At 36.7% G+C, this 27,365-nt stretch overlaps 3 protein-coding genes and 1 long non-coding RNA gene across 4 annotated transcripts in view; 1 reads left to right on the top strand and 3 right to left on the bottom strand.

The window, feature by feature from the left end:
* The window catches only part of LOC127867041 (uncharacterized), a 151,211-nt gene that overhangs the window by 67,087 nt on the left and 56,759 nt on the right, over positions 1–27,365 (bottom strand). The window lies entirely within an intron of this gene.
* Positions 1–27,365, bottom strand: part of LOC127867047 (uncharacterized) — a 147,208-nt gene that overhangs the window by 67,087 nt on the left and 52,756 nt on the right. The window lies entirely within an intron of this gene.
* Positions 889–9,260, top strand: LOC127867058 (uncharacterized). Its single transcript, XR_008043241.1, has 6 exons — positions 889–1,273; positions 1,749–1,844; positions 7,199–7,429; positions 8,193–8,370; positions 8,628–8,738; positions 9,149–9,260. It is a non-coding gene; the product is annotated as an uncharacterized LOC127867058 (long non-coding RNA).
* LOC127867055 (uncharacterized) overlaps positions 27,171–27,365 on the bottom strand; it is a 113,854-nt gene continuing 113,659 nt past the window's right edge. The window contains exon 3 of the mRNA XM_052408003.1: positions 27,171–27,340. Coding sequence (XP_052263963.1) covers positions 27,191–27,340 — 150 coding nt within the window. The 3' untranslated portion in view covers positions 27,171–27,190. The remainder of the gene's footprint in view (positions 27,341–27,365) is intronic.

The following is a 27,365-nucleotide window of genomic DNA, read 5'->3' as shown; positions in this document are numbered from 1 at the left end:
ATAATTAGGATTATAATTATTATTATTATGATAATAACGATGATGATAATGATAATGTTGCTTATGATGATACCACATAAGAGGAAAAGCAAGAAGAACACGAAGAAGATGGTAATGATCACGATGATGATGATGATGATGTTGTTGTTGTTGTTGTTGATGATGTTGATGATGACGTTGTTTTGTTGTTGTTGATGATGACGATGATGATGGTGATTACGACGATGGCGACGATGACAATGATGATGATGATGTAGATGATGTTGTTGTTGATGTTGTTGGTGATGATGATGATAATGATGATGATGATGATGATGATGATTTATTGAAATTAGTAGTCGTAGTAGTAGTAGAAGAAATGTAAGGCAAAGAAGAAAAAACACAAAACTGCGATCATATTAGCGAGTATATTCAGTTAAATTGTGTATTGCGAAGCGCTTTAAAATTTAAATTATTTGTTCCTTTATTTAACAATTTGAAACTGTTACATGATATATATTTGAATTTTTGTATAGCAAATGTCACAGCTGTAAAGCTTACACCAACTCCTTCAATCGGTGTCTATAATGTATCGATCCGTGGTGTGTAGCCGTATGTGTGTATTTATAGTAACTGGTTAAATAATAAAAGTAGTTTTGGTTTCGATTTCATATTTGTATCAAAGACTGATTTTAATCAAATAAAATCGAAATTAAATATATTGGTATCGTAATTTGGACTGGATATAAGGATTATTTATATTGATTTTAAATCTGGAATATTTTTCATCTGAATTGATTTCAATATATATGCTCCTGACATTTAAATCTATTTGTTAAAACATGTATGTGTAATTATGGCGTCCGGTGGAAATAATGCAAAGGCGATTACATTTTATGACAGTGAAGGCGCAAACGAAGCGTCTAAAAGAGAGGAAGACAAATTGAGGTTCTTCATTGAAAAGAATGGTGGATACACATGTCAAACTGACCATGCAATAAGAATACCTGGAACCGAAGTTATGAATAACATTCACAATTCAATTAATCGTTATGACAGAATAATAATTCTTATAACAGATCAATCTGCTTCAAAAGGATGGTTCACATTTGCAGTTTTGTCTGCCTTAGAAAACATAATTGTGGAAAATCACATGAGACTTTTGGTCGCATACAAAGGAAATCGACGTGAAGATGTTGGGTTTCTGAAACCGGATTGCTGTCGTTGACGCCCAAGACGTTTGTCGACCTCACTGAATGGCAGGGATATGAAAGGCTTCTTAAACAACTGAAAAGTTAGTATGACCTTATAATTCATACCTTATGTTTAAAATAATCAGCAAACGTTCCCGATGTCAAGTTGCTTAACGTAACCGTTGTAAATGTTTTTTAACATAAATACAGCCAAACGATTGATACTTCTTTTGAACATGTAATGAACCTTTTTATGATGGAATCCTAAATATACATTATTATAAATGGACTGAACGCATTAAAATGAACCATGTAATATTGTGTAATGCTGATAATGTTATTATTTTGAAATTGGCAACACACATATCTTTTCACCAATTTTCACATGGTTTTACTCATCCTGCGAATTGTTAAAAATCGTAAACAAAACTCCTTTTTTGAATAATAAAAGTATGTGTTTTGAATATGACTTAATAATATATTTTATTTTTTTATTTGGCCTGACACTTGAATACAATTTAATAACAGGTGGTAATTGTGTTTGCGGTCTTACCAAATATAATATTATTGTTTCAGCTCCAGTGTGTTTGGACGAAGAATTACCAGCGGGAAACTTGCATCTTGGCTTGGTTCATTCCCACATATCCGGTTACATGTGCTATGTTGCTGAAGGTAAAGTCGTTTTGCCGCATGCATTTTGTACCTTTTCATATATTCCGTAGTTTATATCTTTGGTTAACATTTTCAAATAACTAGTATTACGATTTCGAATAATAAATTTGAAAAGGACAAGAGTCACAATGGCCATGTCTGTTATATGTTTACACTATCAATGTTTTCAAAAGTTTACCTGTTCAAGATTGCGGTATGGCCTAATGTTGTTAAATCTCCAAGTCTAACATATTCTTTAACATTAAAAATACTGCAAAGTCAAATAACTACATTTGCCATAACACAATGTTTGTTGCACAAGGCTAACTAGACATTTTGAGTCAACTTATATGGTGTTTTATTGCGCATAATGCGGTATGAATGTTTATCAGTCCTTGGGCATTATAACCAATGAGACATTATGAGGCTCAATGAAATATATCCATGGTTAATATATGAGTAATGAGATTTAAAAGGTATGGCAAACTAAGAGTAATCTGAGATTTTAAGACAAGATATACTACGATTAATGTGACATTATACGGTATGATAAACTATCAATCATGTGACAGTATAAGGCTTTTATAAACTATCAGCATGCGACGGTATAAGTCAAGATAAACTATGAGTCATGTGACATTATAAAGCGTGATAAACTATGAGTCATGTGGCATTATAGGGCGTGATAAACTATGAGTCATGTGACATTATAATGCATGATAAAGTATGAGTCATGTGGCACTATAAGTAATGATAAACTATGAGTCATTTTACCTTCAAAGACATTTTGTGCATATGCGACATAATGAGGCATGATGAATAATTCGTCATGGGACAGTACGATTAATCGGTCATTATAATTAATGTGACACTATGAGCCATGAGACATAACGATTCATGGGACATTGTAAGAAGAGATAAAAAATATTGACCGTTTAACATACTAACGATCTATGACAGGTTAACCTGAAAATGGTTTAAGTAAATTAAATGCATTTGTTGTGAAAGACATTACATTAACTTCATGTCTAGTGCAATACATGCTGCCAAATAACGCTTTTGCCTACTTGTCTTCAATCAATATTCCATTCCGAAAACGGGTATCAATAATATGTCATTAAGCAAAGTTGAACTTCCATAAACCAGTACCTAAGTTGTCTTTTCTTAATGGTCAGTACTCGCTATGTCTTTGTGGAGGGACAAATTTATCCGGTGATGTGTGTGGAGAGGGGCTATACGCTATAATTGACCAGTCGCCAAATTATCGATCGCTCCGCCCACATAGTCACGTGGTCTAGTGATTAGAAAACTCCGACAAGCAGATCGCAATTATAGCGGATTACGTGAGGGAAATTCTATACTTGTAATGATGTATTATGCTCTTTTCTATAATATAAATTATTAAAGCCGCACACTAAACTAAACTGCTTTGTTAAACGTTAATACAATCATAAATACTTGAAGAGAAATGGCGTAATCAAAATAAATGAGTTAACGGCAGACTGACTATCAGAAACGTTTCTTATACATTTTATATAGGGAGTTGATGAAAAATCCGTTGTAAAAATGAGCATTTATTTCATATTTCATATTGAATTTTAACTTGTATTCAACCGTCTGACAGTGAACCCGGTGGCTATTCATATATAATTTTGAAAATATTTTTATTAAATGCAAATGACATATCCATATCATGATGGGTTTTTTGTTTATTAAAAATGTTTAGATCTTTGTTTTATTGTGTTATTTTAAAAAAGACACCGATTTTTTTTATTTAGACATAAATTTAATTTTGATTGTAACCATAATTTAATACAAGCCTAATTTCGTGGTTTCATTAACAGATAGTCTAATATGCATTTTATTTCATTTATGTTTAATGCGAACCTGTTACATTTCACAATCAAATAATGAAATGTTGGTATTACGGTGCTGTTCACGAACATTCGAATTGAAAACATTTAGCATATAATGCATTTGCTTATTTATAACAAGATGGCCCTTATATGTTAATTGCAATTTTCACATTTCTCCCCGTATCAATATATGTTGTTTTAGAAATGTTGTTGTTGTATTATAAGCCGTACATTTTACACTTGAAGTCGCTCTAAGCTGTCTTAGCCGCGTTGAAATCACCCTTTTTCGTTTTTACTTTAGTTAAAACAATATTTGAGTTAACAATTTATAATGATTTCCCTTGTTTATGATCCACAGAAAATAATTATATAATTGGAAATCATTTAAGTAATTAAATAGTTTTCTTTTCTTGTGTACAGTACCTAACAATGCCTTAATGTTCCTTCATTCTGAGATCCACGCAACATACTGTTATTTATTAATCATCGACAATTACGCTGAGATTAATAAGCACGTGTGGCAATTATTATGTTGCCCAAACTGCTTAATAATATTGTGCATCATACGGTATAACACGTTTTATAGAACACACACCTGGTGTGGTTAAACTATTTAGTGTGTTTGTTTTCTCATTACTCGTTCATATGTTCAAGAAATAAAAGATAAAATAATAACCTTTTATAAAGTATGTATAGCACCTACAATTTTGAATAATGATCGAAAAGTAATGATCATGCATTTGATATAAAATCTGTGTAAACTCTTAAAAAATACGTCCATTCCATATGTACAACACGCTTTGTTTGTCGGACAAAATGGCGGCCAGATAAGCGTTGCTGAGGGGTGTGTGGAAAATCGATATCTGATTGGCTGATCGACAAAATGTGGGCGGAGTTGGCGACTGGTCAATTGAGACGTACAATTAACTTCTGATAACAATCAGAACAGAACAAAACAATACTGTATTACACCTAGATCTGATTGACCCAAAAAATCTATAGAGACTTTGGTCTGATTACTTGATGTTGGTCTGGGTATTTGATGTTTTGTTAACGAATCTTCGATATATATTGCTCGTCAAAGTGTTTCGAAATATCAATTGTATCAATAATTATGATCTTAATTAGCTTCAATATTAACAAGTTCAAGTAATTTTTACTTATCACAATTTTATATTTGCATTCGTAAAGTAGGTCGTTAAAGATGACACCACTACCGTATGAAACAATTTTTAATCAATTTAGAAATCCATTACTAAACGTAAATCAATTTTAAAACAGCACTTCACGTTGGTCTGTATTGGAATGAAACACAAAGATTTTTTCAGCAATTGCATTCAAAACGTAAACAAATACACGAACAAAACACGAAAAACATTCAAACTATGCTGGCAGGTATAGGATGCAAACGTACGCGCCCTCCCCACAAAAAATAAAAAGATTGTATTGTACACTGTTTTCCGGTAATGTGTATCTATTTGCTTTTACACAGGAAAATTGCATGCGAAACTTATCAAACATTCAAAAGCCTATCACATGAAGTTACTTTATTAAAAAAACATTAATATCACAAACATGATATGGTCGCTTATGTACCAACGTTATCAATCACACATGGCATAAGTTGTTAAAGGCAGTTCATGTTCACGCTGTATGACTTGCTATGAATATTTCGAACATTTAAACATTTTGCAGATGTTCAGAACATCGGTTAATACATTAATTATAGTGATATGTTAGTCGGTTAATGTATAAGTAACCTGTTGCATCCTCGATTAAAAGGAGTTTTTCATATAAGTAATTCGACGTTATGAGAAATGGGAAATTATAATTCATGTTTAATTATGAGATATTATACATTAGTATTGATTCGAAATCATAGGTCATGGGGAATTATGACGGATGTGACATAACGACTAATCGGATATTATAAGGAAAGTGTACACACATTCTAGAATAAATATGTTTAAACCAAGTGGCGCATATTCGTGAGGCGTACTGATTCTTTAGATATAAGAAGGCACGTGTCAGTATGAGTCGTGCTACAGTTTGAAAAATGGAACACGATGAGGTATGCGTCAAAATGAGGCATTGGGCATTATGAATGATTTAAAATAATTACTCATGGTACATTTTGATTCATGCGCCATAAATTGCCTCTGGTATGTTGTGTTGTAGCTGGTCGTTTTTATGAACTAACACATACATGATTGTCCAGCTAATAAACTCTGATGGTAATCCCTTTTTCTATCAAAACGATATATATTTGATCCGTCGTAAGTTTTTATTATCATTCATCAGAAAGAAAACTTTATTTTGCTACGACTTGCATCTAAACGTTGTTTATGTTAATAGTAATTAAAATTAGTTGAACTACAATTAATTACGATTAAATTTAGTTGTGTTTGTGCTATGAGGTTATCTCGCGTTTACATTTAAATATTTCGTAAAAAACTCAGGTCCAAGTTCCAGATTCAGCCTTTCGATGTGTAACTGTTTAAAACTGTCTTGCAGCTACCGGTATAATTTGATTTGCTTTGAAAATTATACCAGGTGGGCGATTGAAATAAGGCCACCATTAAAGGAATGAAATTCAATGATTGGCAATTAATAAGCATTGTTCTTTTCCGACCGCCCGTGCGTCAGTTGTTCCGAAATATTGGTTGACTCTTGCTCAAATTATCACAATAAAATGACTATCGTTTTGATGATCGTAAAGAAAGGCATTTGACTGCAAACCAGTTTTTTTTTCTAAATTGTGGCGCTTTTTCTTGTTTCCACTTTATAATATATAGTCCCCTTTAGCTTGAGATTAGGCCTCCTGTCTATTATTCGATTATTTTCCCTCAAAACTTTACAGTTAAATGACCTCAATATTGAGATGTTTGTAAAGGAATACATTTATCTCTGAGAAGGTTTGGAAGGATAAGGTCTTTTTTGCATTACTATTCAATCCCTTTTATTGCTTGGTGGGTCTTGCAAAAAGTGTCCATCTTGTATGACCTTAAATTTTGATGATCGTTCAAATCGGAATTTTTGCAGCAGCACTATTTTTCATAAGTAAAGCCTATTTAACAATTATAGAATATTATGGTCATTTGACGCATGTGTTTGTAACTCCTCTTTCACTAGGTGGATCTCAAACTTTACATAATGAATGACCTTTGTGTGAAGATGATCTTGAAGAAAGTAATTATAGCTTAAATTAGTTTTTTTGGCAGAATTATAGATCTTTGTATGATGTTATTGTTTAGCCAATATAAGTCAAGCATTGTATGTTATAAACTTCTCTTTAGCTCTATTTAAATGTTAACAAAATAGTATAGTTGAATAAATTCAATGTGTATATGATCGTGCACAAAGGGAAAAGGACAACAGTAACGAGCGAGGCATGGTATTGTTAATGTTCTGTAAAATTAGCGTTCGTTCAAAATTTGGAATACTCGTGCCGATTGGTAATATAATGACACTATTAATTGAACTTTATCGTTATATGTGTATTTATTTTCTTTTGCAAAGAACAATAATTGGTTGGAGAAATGCGATGGTTACAGAAAAGAACAAAAAACTACTGATTGGAAATTTTCTGTTGGCTGTACCAAAAACCTGCGCTGTCCCACAGCAGCTTCCGTCAAATTCGGCATCAGGCATTGCTATTTCGAATGTGGATACATTTGAGTTTAAGAGAATACATGCGGGTAAAAACACAGAGATTATGTTGTTACCATCAACCAGATAAAGCACGCGAACGTAAGTATATACTTTCATAAATAGGGTGTACGGATTAAAACAATTAAATCCGATCACAAATAGAAAACTCAATTTTCATAAAATTGAGTTAAACAGTTTTTCCATTTTTTGAATTGTGAACATGTTTGTGCTTACTGGTATCATGTATAATATATAAACACGTAGAGCATACACACAACTATTACGAAGATTTTAGAATGCTGGCACATTCATTATATTTTGTATTTTAAATATGGTTTTCACAACCCAGTGCGATGTATGCTTAAATAGTTCATTTTGTGTATTTTAAAGCCTCTGACCTTGAAATGAAATACATGTTAATCAATACACATAGATGCAATTTGATATTGTACGAAATTGTCGTTAAATCTATAGCTTAGTAAGCAAGTAATTTATTATTTTTCAAACGGTGCCACTTTTTAAACCGAAATAAGGATTTCTATACGTATATGTCCATTTCTACAAACGCGATTATTTTTACGTTTTAAAGCGCAAAAGACGGATTTCTACCTTGTAACTACCAAATATATTTTAATTGGCATATATAATATATGTTTCTTATCTATACTTAAATTTACTATGCCAAATAAGATGTGTGGCTTTAATTATCAGCGACTTCGATGAAATTTTGGTACAGTTTATTTTAACAATTACACGTATTATGTTGTAATAATCCGTAAACATTCCTGACAAGTGCGTACAATTTTTCCGGTGTTCGATTGACCACTCGAATTCTTGATTTAATCGTCTGCCATTTTTTCAGAACGAGTTGTACGTTTGTGCCCAGGTACCAACTACGATAACTGCAATATCAAATCTTGCAAAGCAGCACCTTGGGAAAATAAATGTCGCTCTCGAGCACCAGCGTTTCTGTCAATCATACCAGCAGATAATCGATGCGAAAGGATGGGGTGACTTCTTGGAAATCGTTCCATGTGAAGGTATCTAACGTTTCTTTATTATGTCAGAACATGCACATCGGCATGCAAATATAAACAATATAGGGCTAGATATTTATACTCCATGTCGCATTTGCCCGCATTACGGGGAGATGTTGCAGAGACATCGATTGGATAATTGGCTCGGTATAAGCTTAATAAGACAATACCTGTTACATGTATAATAAAATATTTATAGACGTTTTCATGAACAATTACTTGATACTTATTAAGCTGATAAAATGCAATTCATTTTTTAGATGAAAACGATATTCCTGTCACGTTGTTTAAGGCAGCGACGGCAAACAATACCAAGAAGACTGGGGCAGAAACTTCTCTAATAAGCTGGAGTTTTGTCCGATTTTAAAAGGGTAAGTGCACAACAAGAATAAGTTTACTAGCATCTGCATACTAATCGATACTGTATATTGTATGCACATATAGTACTGGAGCATTTGAATGCCTGGTCCGATACATTCAAAGAACGGACATTAGTCTGGCAATGTACTTTCAAAGTACCTTTAAATATATTAAATGGAGAGGATTAGAACGCATTCTCGTTAACATACTAATAAGAAATATGTAATGAGTTATTGTCCCTTAAAACAAATACCTGCTTTTCATTTTTAGTATTCATCAAATATTTAAATTTAGATTAAATTAAATTACGTATCCATACGTGAACGATATTTGTAAACACTAGTCAGTGTTTGATGACAGCATAAGGTTAGCAACATGTACATGTGTTCAATCTAATCTATTTACTTCTCAAATTTTCCAGATGAGTGTTTACATATCATGTTTTGATATTGATGGAGATTCTTGTGAAGAGATCGAAAAAGAGCTACAAAAACATCATATGAACATCATACGACATGAAAACACACCAGGAAAGACTCCTGCTCTCAGATGGTGACAATCGAGAAGGATGGATAATAGTTATTGTATCGAAAGAATCGCTGAAAAGCGAACTGCTTTCTTTCAATCTCATAAAATGCCTGACTGCCGATGTTGATGACGGCAGATTGAGGATCCTGCTTGTATTGCGCAGCGGTGTGAATATCTCAGAAGTACCAATATGTATTCGTTGGGTTACAGTATTCAGCGAAGATCAGAAATCCTACAAAAACTGGATTGTAAGAACAATGTTTTAGGTAATTGGCAGTGTATGAGCCATCATAATTAAAGCATCAAACAGCCTTTCAACTTTACTTTAGACGGGTCAATATATGAAAAAATCCCTCAAACCCCAAAAAAATTGATACAAAAGGTTTCTCAATTGTTTTTGGTACCTTTAGGCATGCTAAATAACATACCAAAAATCTAGTAGAATCTGACATCCGGAAAAAGGTAATTTTCAAGATGGCGTCCAAGATGGCCGCCAAGAGCGTAAAATCGCTATATCTCAATTACTATTCAACCTAGGAAGGTGGTTTTGGTGTCTAACCCTAGGTTTTAGGGGTCAAGGAATTCAAAGAAAGCAATTAAATTACCAGCAGTTAATTATTTATTCACAAATCCAAGATGGCGTCCCAATAGGGCTGCCAATTTACTCAAACGGTTATAAGTAAAAAATATAATGGTAAATGTAAATTTTGTACACTGGAAATATAATATAAAAAATAGTATAATATACAATATGCCTTTTTAGATGACATTTTCATACAGTATACACTTAGTCACTGTTCATCCTCATCATCTGACTCCTCTGGAAGGAACTTGTTATGTGGATTGTCACATTCTTCAAGTTGGCACGGTCCACAGACAGTAGTACATGGCAGTCCATATCTTCTACATGAGCAGCGGAGGGTCCTGCAGGCAGTAGAGCAGTTACAGTGAATGACCTGCAAGAGACTGTCTGAAGCAGCATTCATTCTTGACATCAGTGGGACGAACCGATTATCTAGTAGCTTCCACCCCCACTTCATGGCATCCATACCCTCCTCCATTCCCATCCAAACCATGATCTGGTAGTACACTCTGCGACAGTGAAGTTTGGTAGCAGATTCAGTTGGAGGCAGACGTTCCGGGGTTACAAACGACGAAGAAGAGACAACCTTCTTGCTGAAGATGTTATATCGCATTGTCTCAAGAGAATCTGCGTGCTTGCCACCAAAGAGGAAAGACATCACTTGGCACCCAAGGTCTTCGATTATCTGTGTGGTCTGGTTTGGGATGGTGAAAGCATTGGCACAAGACTGAAGGACAGGGTCTCCTTTTACAAGCTTCTGGAAAGCACTCTTTTTGCCAACACCGAAAATCCGAGAAGTCGTGTCGCAACCAGTCATGGCATGGATGAACAGCAACACAGGTCATGTCCGAGGATGTCTTTTAGACGGTTGATGTCATACACTTTAAAACTTCCATCAGGTTTGGTTCTGTCTGATTTGAAATAAAGAGCCATAGTGTCTCCCTGTGCATAGTAAAGGAGCAAGACAAGGAGATCTGTATCTTCTCCAATCAGCGTAGTGGTGTGTAGACGAGATGCCTCCACTGCTGCCTTTACTATGTCTACATCAGCATCTCCGAGTGCATTGACCACAGTGCAATCCCTTTCTCTCAGTTCATCACTTATCATCTGGATCAGTCTCTGTTTATTGACATCTCTTGACAGGAACTCCTCCTTCTTGCCTGTGAACTGTGCACGGTCGTAGCTGAACCATAATGTCGGATGGTAAAGTCAGCATATGACTGCGCTATGTCACCATAGCTTTCTCCATTTTTCCATGGTATTCGGTGCAGCAAGGAACCCCCATCAAGGACATGATACTCTGTTTTTGGTACAGAATCTTGGATTGCATCCTGTGCATGATCACAGATCGCCTGTGCAAGTTGTGGCTTATCAGCCTTTCGGAAGACGTTTCTGGCTTCAAAGAGGGCAGGAGGGAAAGGACTGAGCTCATAACGCATAACTTCCTCCAATGATAGCTCTCCAGTTTGGGAGACCACCAGGAAACGTTGAAATAGGAGTGCAGAATCAATGGTTCGATCAGGAGCAACCTTGATAGCTGATGTTTGTCCAAGGGTTATGGCCTTATCCTTTCTACTGAACGACAATGTGAATGCAGGCTGTCCAATCATTTTCTGCATGATTTTGCATCCAACAGACTTATATTCGTGCACGTTCACACCTTCATCAGCCACAACACCAGTAACAACATTCCTTAACGAAGAGTCTGGCGAGAAAGGTGACCATGCAACAAGTTTTGCACTGATCTCCTCCAGGTCAGTAGCATCCCTTTTCATCCTTGCCTCCGTCAGGTCTTTGTGCTGTTCACATGTCGAGTACGATAGGTTCGTGAACTCCTGCATTGCGATGTTGTACTCCGATGTTATGGGCCTTGACATGGTCCAGATGGCTCTCTGTTCTTCAGACATTCCCCCTCCGTGTGTCATACCTCCAGTGGTCTTCAACGACCTCATCAATGTCGTCTCGATGACAAGATCTGAGCTAAGGCCTGCCCACAACTGGTTGCTCCGACGGATGACATGAAAGCCCTTTTCGAACTTTCTGAAAAGGTCTGGGTGTTTGATGTCAAGCTGGCCCATCTCTTGGACATAGAAGTATGCTGATTTCAAGTAGTTGTAATGCCCAGCTGCGGCGAATATCGGCAAGCAGTCGGAAACAGCGCGTAGGTGCATCAGCCAAGAACCTGTTCGATCTGCCTTCATCAGTGACCTAGCAACTTTTACCATGTTTTGATAATTCAGCCACAACTGACTTGTTTTTGACCTAGCACTCAGTTCTGTCTTCCTTTTCTCCAGCTCTTCGTCTATTCGACTCAGGTTTTCTGATGTTAACACAGTTTCTAATGTTGCCTCACCATTCAACAGCGCACTATACATCCCTTCAGACTCTTCAACCACTGCTGCGAATTCGGGACTACCATCTGCCATCTCTGACACCATCATACGGTTAAGACATCTGTCTACAAGAAGATGACCACGGAAGGCTCTCTGAACCGATTTGCCGGTCAGCATATGGGCTACAGAATTGTCACCATAAACTGTCCTTAGAATCTCCTTGAGTCCCGTGCCTTCTATCAGTGTACCAATCGCTCCTAGCAGGTTCATGAAGGTGTGGAAGCCTCCTAGCAACAGAACAATGGATTTGAGATGGCTTCCTGGCGGTGAATCTAGGACTATCTCTTGTGCCTTCCAATATAGGGGCTGGTCGAATGTGACTACTGGGTCAAGATGGTGCTTGTAAGCAAGACGACAAAGGAACTCCAATGTTGATAGAATACATGTCTTGTCGCCGGAGTACATGCCTATCATCGGTAGGTACCTGATTGAAGACTGGCCTGGGTGATCGTTTCCCTGGTAAATAATGTGCATCATCCCCTGCCAACCTGGAGTGGCCTGTTTGAAGTTGAACGACAACTCCCAAAGCAGATCAACCCTGGTGTCGCATTCGGTGAGATCAGGAAGTTCATTGAAAGTGATTTCTCGACGAACGTGTCTGGCAAAGCGATGATCTATTATCGCAACCTTTGACTTCTCTACAATGTTCAGTTCCGTTGTTCTGTGCCTAGGGATGCAAAGGTCTGTCCTCTGTCCTGGCGTCAAGGCAGCAATCATGCCCATCCCGTGAAATGTTCCTTTCCCATCAATTGTGAGAATGTTATGATCCACATTGTCTGCTGCGAATAACAAGGCCATGTTCAACGCATCAATATCCTGGCCTAGCATATTTGGTGCAGCACAATTTGCGGCATTCATTTCAAATCTCTGCATTTCGCTATAGGAAGAGCAGAACCCCATCTGACACAAGGTATCCACAAGAAACCTAGACCGATTTAAGTGGTGCATTTGCACTGAAAGGCCAATCTGCAAAGGGGCAAGGACAGCCCTTGGTCGGACTGCCTGTATGATTGCATGACCTATGCTAGCAACTTTCTTTTGTGTGTCTTTACCAACAAACAAGGCCGTTAAAACAGAGCGGAGTGATTCTGGAATGTAATCAAGGGCGGCCTGGAGTTTTAGTTCTTCTGTAGTCGGGTACTGATCCTTAACGGTTGGCACATTTGTCTTTATGTCACTTTTTATTAGCCTTGCCGCGGCCTCAAGTACTGCTCTCTTCTGTGACTCTTCATCACCTTTTTCCTTCGTACTGTTGAAGTATGATCTGAGGATGTGTGACGTTTTCTCTCTCATTGTCACTATGTCATCTAAACCTTCTCCTTCTGCAATATATATGCAATTTCCATACCGTTCCTTCAGCTGGCTTTTTAGGTACTGATTACCATAGGGGAGGGAATCGGCCATAGATAAATACTCTTTCATTTTACACCTAAGGTCAGAAACAGTCAACTGTTCTTCATCATTCATTTCAAGGTATGCACACATCCTTGAGAAGGCCTGTTCTTGGTCCTCATCCTTTGGCCTTCCAGATTTCCTCCGCTTTGGATCAGGCTGAGTCAAAAACTGCAGGGGTACATCACGACCACACCTGAAATGGCTGCTGCAAACGTTATGATACACACAGTCTGCAGCGTGAAGATCACCATGATAGTATTCAATTCTACCTTTCACTTTGAAAGACCACTCGTCGCAACGGCTTTCACAGCATTGTAATATTGTCTTTGCAAAGATATCAGTTTTCACATGACTATAGTCGGCACTTCCTTTCTGAACATTAGTGCCACAGAAAAGACAGTCGGTTTGGCTATTGAATGGACCTTCAGACACCCTAACACTCCTTTTCGTAGTAGTGGTACTGGATTCACCGCCCTGTTTCCTCTTTAAATGAAGATCAATTTCAACACTGTTTGTGTACAATTTGCGACATTTTGTTTGCACTATACAGCCTGCGGTCACAGCAAGGGTGTCACCTCTCCGAACACTAGCTTCATTGATCCCATCAGCACCCTTTTGGCGAATCTTGACTACATCACCTCCATCTTCCACTCTGCAAATGGGACAGATCTGGTCACTGTGGGATGCACTCATCTTGTACCTGGAAAAAGAAAAAAAGAAATTAATACACGTACGATTAATTAGTGTCCTTATAAAATAACCTGTATATCAAAAGTAGAACATTAAGACCCCAAAATTTGAACAAAACTTCAAAAGACTTTTACGTAACATGATATAATTTCTCAGTTAAAAGAAAATTTAATATACCAACTTACCCATTTATATGTATAAATCACAAAAAATATCCAATGTTGAATAAAGATTAGAAGCACTTTATTTTGAAGAAAATGTATGCTTTATAAAATAGAAATACAAGGATTAACTTTGCAATCGAATTAATTTTAATAGAAATCAATAATAACATAATATCAACTACAGCAAAGCATGATAGTTAAATGCACATACAATCACTCACGCTTATCTAGAGGTATATCCTCTCTACCTACTCTATACTCTCTATGCTCTCTACTGTCTGTCTGTCTGTCTTTCTCTCTCTCTGCTATGCATTCACACACACTAAACTATCACATCAAAATCACCTTTCTAGGTTGAATAGTAATTGAGATATGGCGCAGTGGCAAATGTTTAGTTTAGTTCTTGTATGGAAAATGAGTCAATGTCTATAACACTATTTTTTATATTATATTTCCAGTGTACAAAATTTACATTTACCATTATATTTTTTACTTATAACCGTTTGAGTAAATTGGCAGCCCTATTGGGACGCCATCTTGGATTTGTGAATAAATAATTAACTGCTGGTAATTTAATTGCTTTCTTTGAATTCCTTGACCCCTAAAACCTAGGGTTAGACACCAAAACCACCTTCCTAGGTTGAATAGTAATTGAGATATAGCGATTTTACGCTCTTGGCGGCCATCTTGAAAATTACCTTTTTCCGGATGTCAGATTCTACTAGATTTTTAGTATGTTATTTAGCATGCCTAAAGGTACCAAAAACAATTGAGAAACCTTTTGTATCAATTTTTTGGGGGTTTGAGGGATTCTTTTCATATATTGACCCGTCTACTTGACTTTTGATTGAATGTAAAATCATGCTTTTTTAAATTTCGTGCCGATATTATAAAGCGCATATATCGTTTCTGCAAATCTTGGATCCGACAAAAAATGTATTGTATATATGTATTGTATACAGTGAATATCATATACAGATACAGTTTCTGTATACATACAGGCGACAGTAAATGGGTATGTCACGTACATTTGATACGATAAACATTTCGAAATAAAAAAATGTATACACAATTATGCACGCAGTCCAACTACTTTATAATAAATACCAGTGCATACTTTGAGACTTGCTCTGTGAAAAGCGAGTTTAATGCGTGTTCTTACAGTGTCGTCAAATATTAGCCAGTGCAGTACGCACATGCTTATCAGGGACGACACACTCCGCCTCAACTCGAGCTTTGTTCAGAAGAGATTTTATCTACACGAGCGATTTAATAACAGTAGAAACTGTCGACACTCTACGCATATGCATTTAACCCCGTTTTCTCAGAGTGCGACTCATGTATATGTGGTTTTTACAGGAGAACCAGTAGATATTGGCAGGGCACTTCCAGCAGGGGATGTTATGTTGGGCCTATGTCTTGAACTACCTGAATATTGTGCTGACGACCAGCAGTAAGTGTCAGTGTACTCGGGGATTTTATTTGTTCTGCCGCGTAGATAATTGATTCCATGCATCCTACGGTAAATTGAACTTTGGGTAAAGTTTAACATTAACCTATGTCTTAAGTGTTGGAACAATAGTGTTAAAATGTGTCTACACGTAGTCTATACGTACCGATCCGGCATTGGATGTTTTGGTTTTGGTATAAATGTATGAAAAAAGGAATTCCGATTAAACAAATTAATGTTTTCGGTACATTATTTTTAAGCCCAATTGCTATGCAATACATACATTAAATTTTCTTTTTGTTTCGACATTTTGTAATCATCTACATGGGTTTCGTGTATACATAATATATTTATTTTATTAATTAAAATGTAATATTTAATGAAGGTTTGTTTTTGTTTGGATCGAAATCCGTAAATATTTATAGTTTCTATGTTTAACTCCATGTTCTAGTTTATAACTCAGGTTGTAGTTAAAAGAAAAAATGGCGACGTCCATGATTTAGTGATAGGATTGAAAAACCGATAATAGTGTTTAAAAGATTTAAACCCGGTAGAAAAGAGACTAGGCCAACGATTTTGTAAACTCGCTGTAATGAATATACTACGTACCGAAGTAATTTGGAAAAAGATGCGCTCAAATTTACCACGAGGATATTGGAAAAAGATTAAAGATATATTGTTGCTGAGTATTGTGTTTAAAAAAGGTATTTTATAATAGATATGGATTTAGTATATATAACAGTAAAAGTTTTTACACACACAGGCATATGAACGCTCTTTATACGTTTATATAAAATAAAAAATGCATTTTTGTTATATAAGATTTTAAAGTAATAGTTTTTAATTGCATATATATACGTACTATTTACATAGATTTTATTTATACATATGCTATATTTTATTACAAAAAGTATACTATATACAATGTGAAGACATGAAATGTTAAATATGCTAATATATCGGTCACACAAATTGTCTGTGTGCTCGGTATATAAGCCAACATTATATTTTAAGACATAAAATATAATGATAAATATACATACAATTGAACTATTTACACTAGGTAATATTAAAAATTGAGTGTTAACAGTAATTGGTATTTGTAAATATAGGTTTATAAAATTGTGATTATTTTTTGTATAAAGGGAGTTTATCCAGCAGAAGTCATAACAAGATCTTGGGAATCTAAATCTAAATCAATCACTAGTGGGTGTTCCTCCAAATCATTTGGGTCTATATCTCAAACTGTGAACTTGTTCTTAGGCATTGGGGTCATGCCTTTATTGCTATCTGATTTCCTCCCTCTTGTTGAGCCCCTTACCTCTGTTTCTACTTCCATTTCTTGTATCTTCTCTCCATTTTTCTTTCTTCCCTGGCTCTTTCCTTTCTTCTTACTCCCCACCGTCTCAAACCCCTCGTCAACAATCTTCTTCTGTTCTGGTTGGTCTGTATGCTCTTCTGTTTCCTTTCGTTTCTCACCATCTGTCCGTTTCTCTCCGTCTGTCTTTTTCTCTGGTGTTGTGTCCTTGTTGTTTTCTGAAATACTTACTTTTTCTTAAAAAATGGCATTTATATTTTGGGGGGAAGTGTTGCGGACGTGCCCAACCTCTAGGCAATAGAGGCAAAGGGGCTGCCGTCCCCTCATGGTAATCAAGGCCTTTGTGCCACACTCAAATTGAATTATGTGTGGAATGGACTCCTGCTGAACTCTGTCACACTCCACCGTGACCACACGCACCCCAGAGTGGGTACTAAAATCTCCTATTTTCAATTCCACATGATACAATTTGCTTTCCGTACTTAACAAATCTGTATTGTACTCCTTGGTGAGACAACGATGTTTGCATTTGTATTTTATTCAAAAACGAGATACACTTATCTTTTGTCTTGAAGGTCACATCGTACGGTGAAGATCCGGGAGGTCCAGACGCCAGCCATTCGATGTCAGTATCAGATACGCCATTATTCATTAAAACGTTTACAAAATCCTGCATACTGCATCCTCGTTTTCCTTGTGCTTTAACTGTCCTCTCCTGTCAACGCTGGCATATGCAATACCGTTATCATTTTTGTTTATACTTAATATATCGAGAATAATAGCCAGCGTTGATCATGTATCTATGGACATAAGTACACAGGCATGGTCTATTAGTATTCGAAAATGCCACGTTGAGCGTGATTTGTCATCCATATTGAACAGAACATGTTTCTGTTCTTAACAACTACGCTGTCAATAGGGAAACAAAAATGAGAAACCCCCAAAAAGTTGTCTGGTATATTTCATTTAGCAGACCTTCGTACGAGTTGATATTTGCAGTCGATGACAAAGAAACATATACTTAAAAAACTAGGTATCGATTTTAACATGGTATTCGTAGAGCAAGTTCGTGCAGTTATCACCATTGAAACCTTGTCAATTTTATTGTTTATACCATTTAACCATGTGTACACCAAGTGAGGCTGTAACTACATTTATAATAATTTCGTACTATTCTCTCTTTACTTGAACTATTGTTTTTCGTCCCTATTATACCAAGTGGACTCGCCCATCCTTCTAAATTGGATCAATATATTTCCAAAATTAGGGATGTCTAGTATATTTATTTCTATATTTAGAATATTTCATACAGAAATGCCTTTAAGCTAAAAGCGCAGACCCAGATGAGACGCCCATCATATACTTTTTACCAAGGCCTTTTTTTCTAGACGCTAGGTATAAATGGGTTAATAGCAATTTATACAAGACAACGTACTAAATGCTCGCATTCATGTTTCATGCTAAAATTACTTAACTATATGTATGTAAAATGTTGTGTAAATCAATTGTAAGATGCCGAAAGGAAATTTTGAATATCTTGACTTTAATATAAAATTGATATGTCATATTAAAAATAATGATACATTTAAAGTAAAGTTCACGGTTATATTTTGTGGATATTTTAACAGTTGTCGTTGGGAATGTGGATATAGCAAGATTATATCATTCAAACATTGTTTGTATTTAATGGGACCTGTTCACGTTTTGATAAATTTACAAAATTGATAAAAAATATTGTTTCATAATTGCAAATTTTTGTTGAAGCTATGTTTTTTTTATAAGGAAACAGTAATAATGGACATATTATGCTCTAAAATATCAATTGTATGCATCTTTTAGACGATTTAAAAACCTGAAAATTATAAAGCGCTACAAAGGCGAAACGATTGTATAATTAGGAAAGTTCTGTTGTTATCGTTATCATACTGTTGTTATCCTTATTATAGTGTAATCGTGTGACATTACAAGGATTACCTATATAAAGTTTAAATTACGTACATTATCCCGTCATAACGATTGGCCGAATTTGCTCCAAGGCTCAGTGGTTCGAGCCCAGGTGTGGATATTGTTTTTTTCATTCTTCAATTTTAACCAATTTATGCCGAGTGGACTCTCCCATCCTTCTAAATTGGACCGATTTATTTCAAAAATTAAAGATGTCTAGTATATGTATTTCTATATTTAGAATATTACTTACTGAAATTCCTTTAAGCAAACAGCGCAGACCCAGATGAGACGGCGCATCATGCAAAGTCATTTTTTTCAGGACGCTAGGCATAAACGGGTTAATTTTTTATTTTAACTGAATCTCTTTTGCTCTGATGTTTACATGAATTTAAAGCATTAGTTCGCAAACTTTAGAACATGCCAAAATCTGTTAAATGGTCCGTTTAAGTCATGGATGTTAAATACTTAATATGACGTGAGTCATGTATTAGTTCAACAAACATGAGATATTTGCTAATCCACAAGAGTTTAATGCAAATAAATATTATCACGCATGCAAAAGTCAATTTGCAATTTTAAAGTTGAGCTGCTCTTTAAGAAAAGGGGGTTTAATACATGTGCATACAGTGTCGTCCCAGATTAGTGTTGTCGGAAGGTTTCCGTGTGGTTCTATCGTGGAGGATAAACTCGTTTGGCTCTAATATATTTATTAATGGTAATACATATCATTAATATACAACAAAGAGATGTATACTCTTTGAATGTAAAGAATCGAACGACTTTAGCAATCATACGATTCACGAGATCGACATTAAACATATCAGTGCACGGGAAAAGGGATGAGTGATCTGAGTATTAGACAAATTTTAAACGTGCAACTGTATGGATTAGATGAGCTGAACCTATCTAACCTAGAGCAAAACGACCTTAACGAATAAATCGAATACTAGTAAACAACTAATCAACGAGTACAATAAGTATTAAAATAACTACCGTTATGAACTCATAGACAAGTCGTGATTTACATTAAAAGTTAACGATATTTAGAAATTGGTACAACAATAAAACAACACAACACAATATAGTTTTATATTTAATTATAAATACGATCTGAAACATATTACTCGCGCAATTATCAGTAATACATTATGAACGCGTGAAATCGTTTAAGGAGGATTTCTAACATTCGTAGCGTCGAAAAACGCAACTCCGATCATATTAAAAACAGACAACTGTAGACAATAATGCATATTTAACGTGTAATTACAGCACACACATTATATACACTAGCATACTTAATAATGAATAAAAAATCATGAATATACACCTTGTAATAATTTTTAAAATAAATAAATATGTATAACATATTTTCACGATTAAATGGATATAATAAACTTTTACACTAGGTAATCTCCAGTGCGCATCCACGCTGGGGTTGTTGTTGCGCGCTTTGTTTTGCGCGGTAACAACCCTGGTTCTTCAGGCTTCCGCTTGTGTGGTGGAACGTACACCGACTTCGATCGACCATTACACCTCAACGTACTGCGTGCTGACGACTGGTCCGAACGCAATCTATCGGATTCTGCATCTGATGTTTCATGCGTGTTTGTCGTCTCCGATTCGGACGTAGACTCCGATTCGGATGTAGACGTTACGTCTAGCGGCAGTTGGCGGATTGGTAATAATTGGTTCCGGTGAACTGTCTTGATATTCTTATCACTTTCGTGCTGGATCCTGAACACCGGAATCGACGGTTCAGGTTGGCCGATCACAGTATATGCATGTTCTGCCCATATATCGGCGATTGTGTGAGTTCCTTTTAACCCGTAATTGCGAAGTAGGACTCTGTCGCCCACGTGAATAACAGTTTCACGTACTTTTCTGTCATACTGTTGTTTTGCTGTCTTTTCACGTTCTTGCGATACACGGCTGGCTGTTTTATAAGCATCCCCTAAGTGTTGTTTGAGCTCTTTAACGTATGTTGACGGTGCTGAGCCTCCAATACCCTGTCGTTTCAAACCCAGTACTGCATCGATCGCAAGTCGAGGGGCGCGTCCAAACATTAACTCATATGGTGAGTAGCCAGTGCACTCATTCCGAGTCACGTTATACGCATGTACCAGTGATGGTACTGAAGATTTCCAGTCTGCTTTTTTTTCATTGTCCAGGGTGCGCAACATCTGTAACAGTGTACCGTTGAATCGTTCGCACTGACCATTGCCCTGCGGATGTTAAGCAGTCGTGCGCGTTTTCTTTATACCTGTTATCGCACAAAGCGTTCTGATCACGCGCGACATAAAGTTCTGACCGCGATCGCTGTGCAATTTCTCAGGAAACCCGTAATGTACGATATAGTTGTCGAACAGAGCTTTGGCCGTGGTGCGAGCTGTTTGATTCCTCGTTGGAATAGCTTGAGCATATCTCGTAAAATGATCAGTGATTACGAGTATATTCTCATAACCTCCCTTTGATGCTTCCAGTGAAAGAAAGTTAATACACACAAATTGCATCGGTGCCGTCGAGGTTATATTTACTAGACCCGTGGCAAACGTAGGGGCATTTTTACTCCGAATACATCTGTCGCATTCTCGTATCCATTTCGTTATGTCACTTGACATTCCAGGCCAATAAAATCTTTCGCTGAATAGAGATACTGTCCTATCTCGACCCTGGTGTCCCATATCATCATGCAATGTTTTAAAACATGCAATCTGGCTGATTCTGGCAAAACAACCTGTTGTACGGTTTGCTCATGCAAAGTTGTTTTATGCATTAGAATCCCGTTATAAATGTATAGATGCTTCAGCACGCGGACATACTTTTTTACTTTCGGTGGAAGTTGACGGACGTTACTCTGATTAGGTCGCCAGTAAAGAACAATAAGTGTCTTGACCTGTGAAATTGTTGGATCAGCAATTTGACCGTTTATCCAGTCATCGGATTTTAGAACCTCCGATGGGTTGCAGGCTTCAATTATTTTGGTCTGATCGACAACAGGACTTGAATTCATAGGGGTTGAATGCGTTACCAGGACAGCTTGTACCACGTCCTGATCTAGCCTCGAAAGTGCTCCGGCCTCAATATTCAACTTTCCCGACCTGTAGTGTATTTTGAAGTCATAGTTCGCTAGTGCGGCGACCCATCTATGACCACATGCATCTAGTTTGGCTGAGCTTTGCACAAATGTTAGTGGATTATTGTCCGTGTAGAAATCAAATGGGATACCAAACAGGCAATCATGAAATTTATCGGTGATTGCCCATTTGAGAGCATGAAACTCCAGCTTACTTGCATGATAATTCTTTTCCGATGTCTTCAGACTGCGGCTCGAAAAGGCAACCACTCTATCCACGCCGTCGTGTTCTTGATACAACACTGCACCAAGACCGTGCGAAGATGCGTCCGTATGCAACTTAAACGGTTTCGAATAGTCGGCATACGCCAGAACTGGGGCTGTTGATAATTTCTGAACAAGAGTGTCGAAAGCAAGCTGTTGTGCCTCACCCCATGTAAACGTTTTCTTCGTAATTGACTGGTTTCCGGATGTGCCGATCTGGAGGTCGTTGAGGAGCCGAGATATCTGTGAAAAGTTTTTAAGAAACTTTCGATAATAACCGGCGAATCCTAAAAAACTTCGAACCTCTTTGATAGATGTCGGTACTTTCCATTTAAGTATCGCTTCGATCTTACTTGGGTCGGTTTTGATACCGTCTTTTCTTATAAGCGTTTTGTCGTAGCTTAAAACGTCAGCATCTGGTAATCTGGGTTCTAATGATGCTTTTTTCTTTTTGAAGAGCTTCGATCTTCCGCTGAAGCTGGTCAATCTTCTCTTTACTGCACTTTTCAATCACAGATGCATTGCCCCCTGTCTCATTTAGTTCATTCTTCCAAAAGCCCTCCGTTATACGATTCTCTCGCATCTCCAGTTTGCATTCCAACTTCCGCATCCTCTCTGATAATGAGATTTCCATATCTCTTAACTTCATTTCTTGAGATAATAGTCGCTCTTCTCGGCTATCAAAATTATGTGTCATCTCTCGTTCCTTTTGCTGTAAGTCAAACTATTTCCGTTTCCAATATTCATACATATGCTCTTCTCTTTCCCGATGTTTGCTTTCGCGGTTCTCTAGCTCCAGAAGCCGCCGTCGTAATTCTAATTCCCTTTCTGTGCGTTCATTTTCATCTCTGTTACGGATAATTTGTGCTTGTCGTCCGTATCTGCTGTCTGTTTCCGTCTCCTGTTGTTGTGCAGACTTTTGATGTTTAAACGTCTTGGTTTGCGTTTGTTCGGTGTCACCAACGTACTCATCAACTGTAACGAGGTCCCCGACATTTGATCCAAGGCTATTGATTCTTTTTCGTTGTTCCATACGTGATTCTTCTAGAAATCTGTCCGAATCTTCAAGATTCTCTCCCTCTTGTAATGGACCATAAGACGAAACACGTTGTTGTCTGGAACTACTCGTAATTCGCTCCTGTGTTCGTAATGGGGACACACATGCATGGACCGATTCATTCAGGCGAGTACGATTCCTCTCCTGGATATATTGTCTACCCTGCCTTATTTCTCTATCTCTTTTTCTATATTTCTCCTCTGCATTCTCTCCTCTCTTTCACTCACATTTCTAAACTGTTCTAAACTCGTCGTGCGAGCCTAACCTGTCTACTATCTATACTCAATACTTATATCTACGTACTTATGTAATGTAGAGGCCTCTTTATACTAATCAACAAGTAGCACTACTATCAATAAATACTATTTTTTAAGACAACACTATTTCCTTAAAGCCCTATATTATCACAGCAACCTCACGCTCATCTCACGTTTCGTATGAAGTTGGTTGCAACCTGCAAACATACTTTTTTCAAACAATCAAATGATGCAGTATAAGGGAGGCGGAAAACTACAACGGGCGAGGCATGGTCAGGGGTGATAACCCAAAAAAAGGGTTAGGGTAAGGGTTAGGGTTAGGGGTCGGGTTAGGGTTAGGGTTGGGTTTAGGCTAACCCAAACCCTAACCCGACCCCTAACACTAACCCAAACCCTAACCCTAACCCTCTAACCCCCCCTTGCGCAAAACCATACCATACTTCGCCCGTTGTAGTTTTCCGCCTCCCGCAGTATAATTTATTCACTGCCCTTGCTCGTAATCTCCCCTGAATTGCACGTCCGTTTGCCAGCTTTGAGAAACACTGCTTTATTTAATTTTATTTTCAAACGCACTCAGTTTTCTAATTTTTCTTTCATTTTATTGGTAATGTGGTCAATTTATTTCAATTTAATTGGAAGTTTCCAAAGTTGATTTTACGTGCCGGTATCCTGAATCGAACCCAGTTCTCCCGCGTGATAGTCTAAAACGCTATCAACCGCGCTAATTCCGCTACAATTGCCAGTAAGCGAAATTAACGATTTTATAGTGCGATACGCGCGTAACTCTCGCGTGCAAAATGCGGAAAATCACGACGAATTACCAATGTGTATAATACAAATACAGTGTATTATACACGTAATGCATTAAAATGCATGGTTTCATGTACAATTTTGGTATATGAATATTCGGTAAATATTTCTGTCGATGCTATAACGTCCACAGAAATATGAAATACTTGTTTACAATACTTAAAATCAAACCCGATACTGTGACTATCTGGACAGATGTAAAGGATATAAATCTGAATGATAATTAATTAGGGATAACACAATAATATTAGTCTGTCTACTGGTATAATTTGAAGGTATGCTCTACTGGATTACACCGATTGTACTGATTATTGCGTGATTAAGTAACACGGTGTTAATACATCGGTTAGTGAACGGGACAAGTTAGATATTCGTTCTTTTCCAACTTAGCTTAACATGTAAACAATGAAGCAAGTTTATCACACACGTCTAAATAAACAGTTTCGCAGTTGCGTCTTAAATTAACACCAAGATAACCCGTGACCAATATGCCAAATTTCGTAAAATTGAAATCGAAGGATACTATATAATTTCGTTGGTCAACTTAGTAATAATTTTTACGCAAAATTGCAAATAATATACAAATTGATGCAAACAAATATAAACAGAAAAATACACTCACCAAAATTCGTCGGATCAGCAAAGAATAAACAAAACGATATACTTAGTCCTATACACTTTTTAATAAGTCCAATTACAGTGTCAATGCACTATCCAGACTGAACGGCGAATCAAATTCTGGTAACGTAGAATGAAGAATCCTGACGTTGACGTACGTACGTAAGAGTTAATGTGTGCACCGTGATTTTCCCGGGAACGATTTTTCCGTTAAAAAAAACAACCGACCATGGAACGTTCAGTAAACTCGTGTTGTCACGAAACCCTCCAAGTTCATTCGATCGTGACTTCGGGAATTACTCCCGAACTTGTCTGAGCTATGTCAAATAGCAAATTTGTAGTTTGCCCAATTTGAGCAAAATGCTGTGCTCGACGATTCAACGTTGAACGATTTACTTCAAACGTTGTTTTCCTGTTTTCCACTACGACTTGTTGGGGGCCAATGTTGCCGGAAGGTTTCCGTGTTGTTCTATCGTGGAGGATAAACTCGTTTGGCTTTAATATATTTATTAATGGTAATAAATATCAATAATATACAATAAAGAGATGTATACTCTTTGAATGTAAAGAATCGAATGACTTTAGCAATCATACGATTCACGAGAAAGACATTAAACATTTCAGTGCACTGGAAAAGGGATGAGTGATCTGAGTATTAGACAAATTATAAACGTGCAACTGTATGGATTAGATGAGCTGAACCTATCTAACCTAGAGCAAAACGACCTTAACGAATAAATCGAATACTAGTAAACAACTAATCAACGAGTACAATAAGTATTAAAATAACTACCGTTATGAGCTCATAGACATGTAGTGATTTACATTTAAAGTTAAAGATATTTAGAAATAGGTACAACAATAAAACAACACAACACAATATAGTTTTATATTTAATTATAAATACGATCTGCAACATTAGCCTGTGCAGTCCGCGCAGGCTAATCAGGGACAACACTTTCCGCTTTTATGATATTTTTCCTTTCAAGAAGGTCTCTTCTTAGCAAAAATCTAGTTTAGAGGGAAAGCGTTGTCCCTGAACAATATGTTTGGACTGCACAGATTCATCTGGGACGACACTTTACGCACCTGCATTAAACTCCCTTTTCACAGAGCATGGTCCAATTTTAATATATCCCCTGTCTTTGATTCCAGGTTTTCCCATTTCAATATACGCTTAATCTAGTACATACATATCCACATGTATCTGTTAGAATACTATAAGCAAGAATCACAAATTAATAAGCCTTGGTTTTATGACAAACCCATGATCCACATATTTAAAATAAGTATTATCAAAACACTGTGTAATTTTCTTTCTGTTATTATATCTGCAATGTAGACTCCAGTACATCGTATATAAAGTATAAAAGCCTTTATATCAAAGGTGAGTGTATTTTGCAACACTTTCCACAGACAAAGTATGTTCATTTAACACATACAAAAAGTTCGAGACGATAATATTTATTAGCAGAAGCGGCCTTAAATACATAAAACACAGTTTAGGAATTATTCTTGAAAACTGGGCTTAACGCATGTGCGTAAAGCGTCGTAATAAATAATCTGAGCAGTCCAAACAGGCTAATCAGGGACACCACTTTGCGCCATTATTGGACTTTTGTTTAGAAAATACTTCTTGAGCAAGAACAATTCCCTAAATGCGGAAAGAGTCGTCCATGATTAGCCAGTAATTACACACGCAGAACAAGGATGACACTTTCAATACACGCATTAAGACCAGATTGTTTGTTAAAATAGTTTGTTTTTAGAACACATTAAAGTATTGTATCGTATTTGATAAACAATGGTACGAATGTAATAATTTATACCACTGAAACACAGTTCTTAATAAAAAGCTGATCGAAGAGTATAACGACGAAGGAACGTGAAAAGCCATGGTTGATGTTAACATAGCGTTAGTAGTCGAAGTAATCCTTATTGCATCTTTCATTAAGATCTCGAACGATCTTCTCGCACGTGCCGAAATCTCGCAAGTCATCTGCTATCACTATGACGATGTTGTTAATGTCATTGCTCTTTGGATCCCTCAGGATGTAGTGGTTCCCCTAATTGCACAAATACACATAATTG

Source organism: Dreissena polymorpha, chromosome 2 (genome assembly GCF_020536995.1).
Source record: "Dreissena polymorpha isolate Duluth1 chromosome 2, UMN_Dpol_1.0, whole genome shotgun sequence".
Classification (NCBI taxonomy): Eukaryota; Metazoa; Mollusca; class Bivalvia; order Myida; family Dreissenidae; genus Dreissena; species Dreissena polymorpha.
Note: the sequence above shows the minus strand (reverse complement) of the source record. Positions and strands in the feature narration are given on the sequence as shown.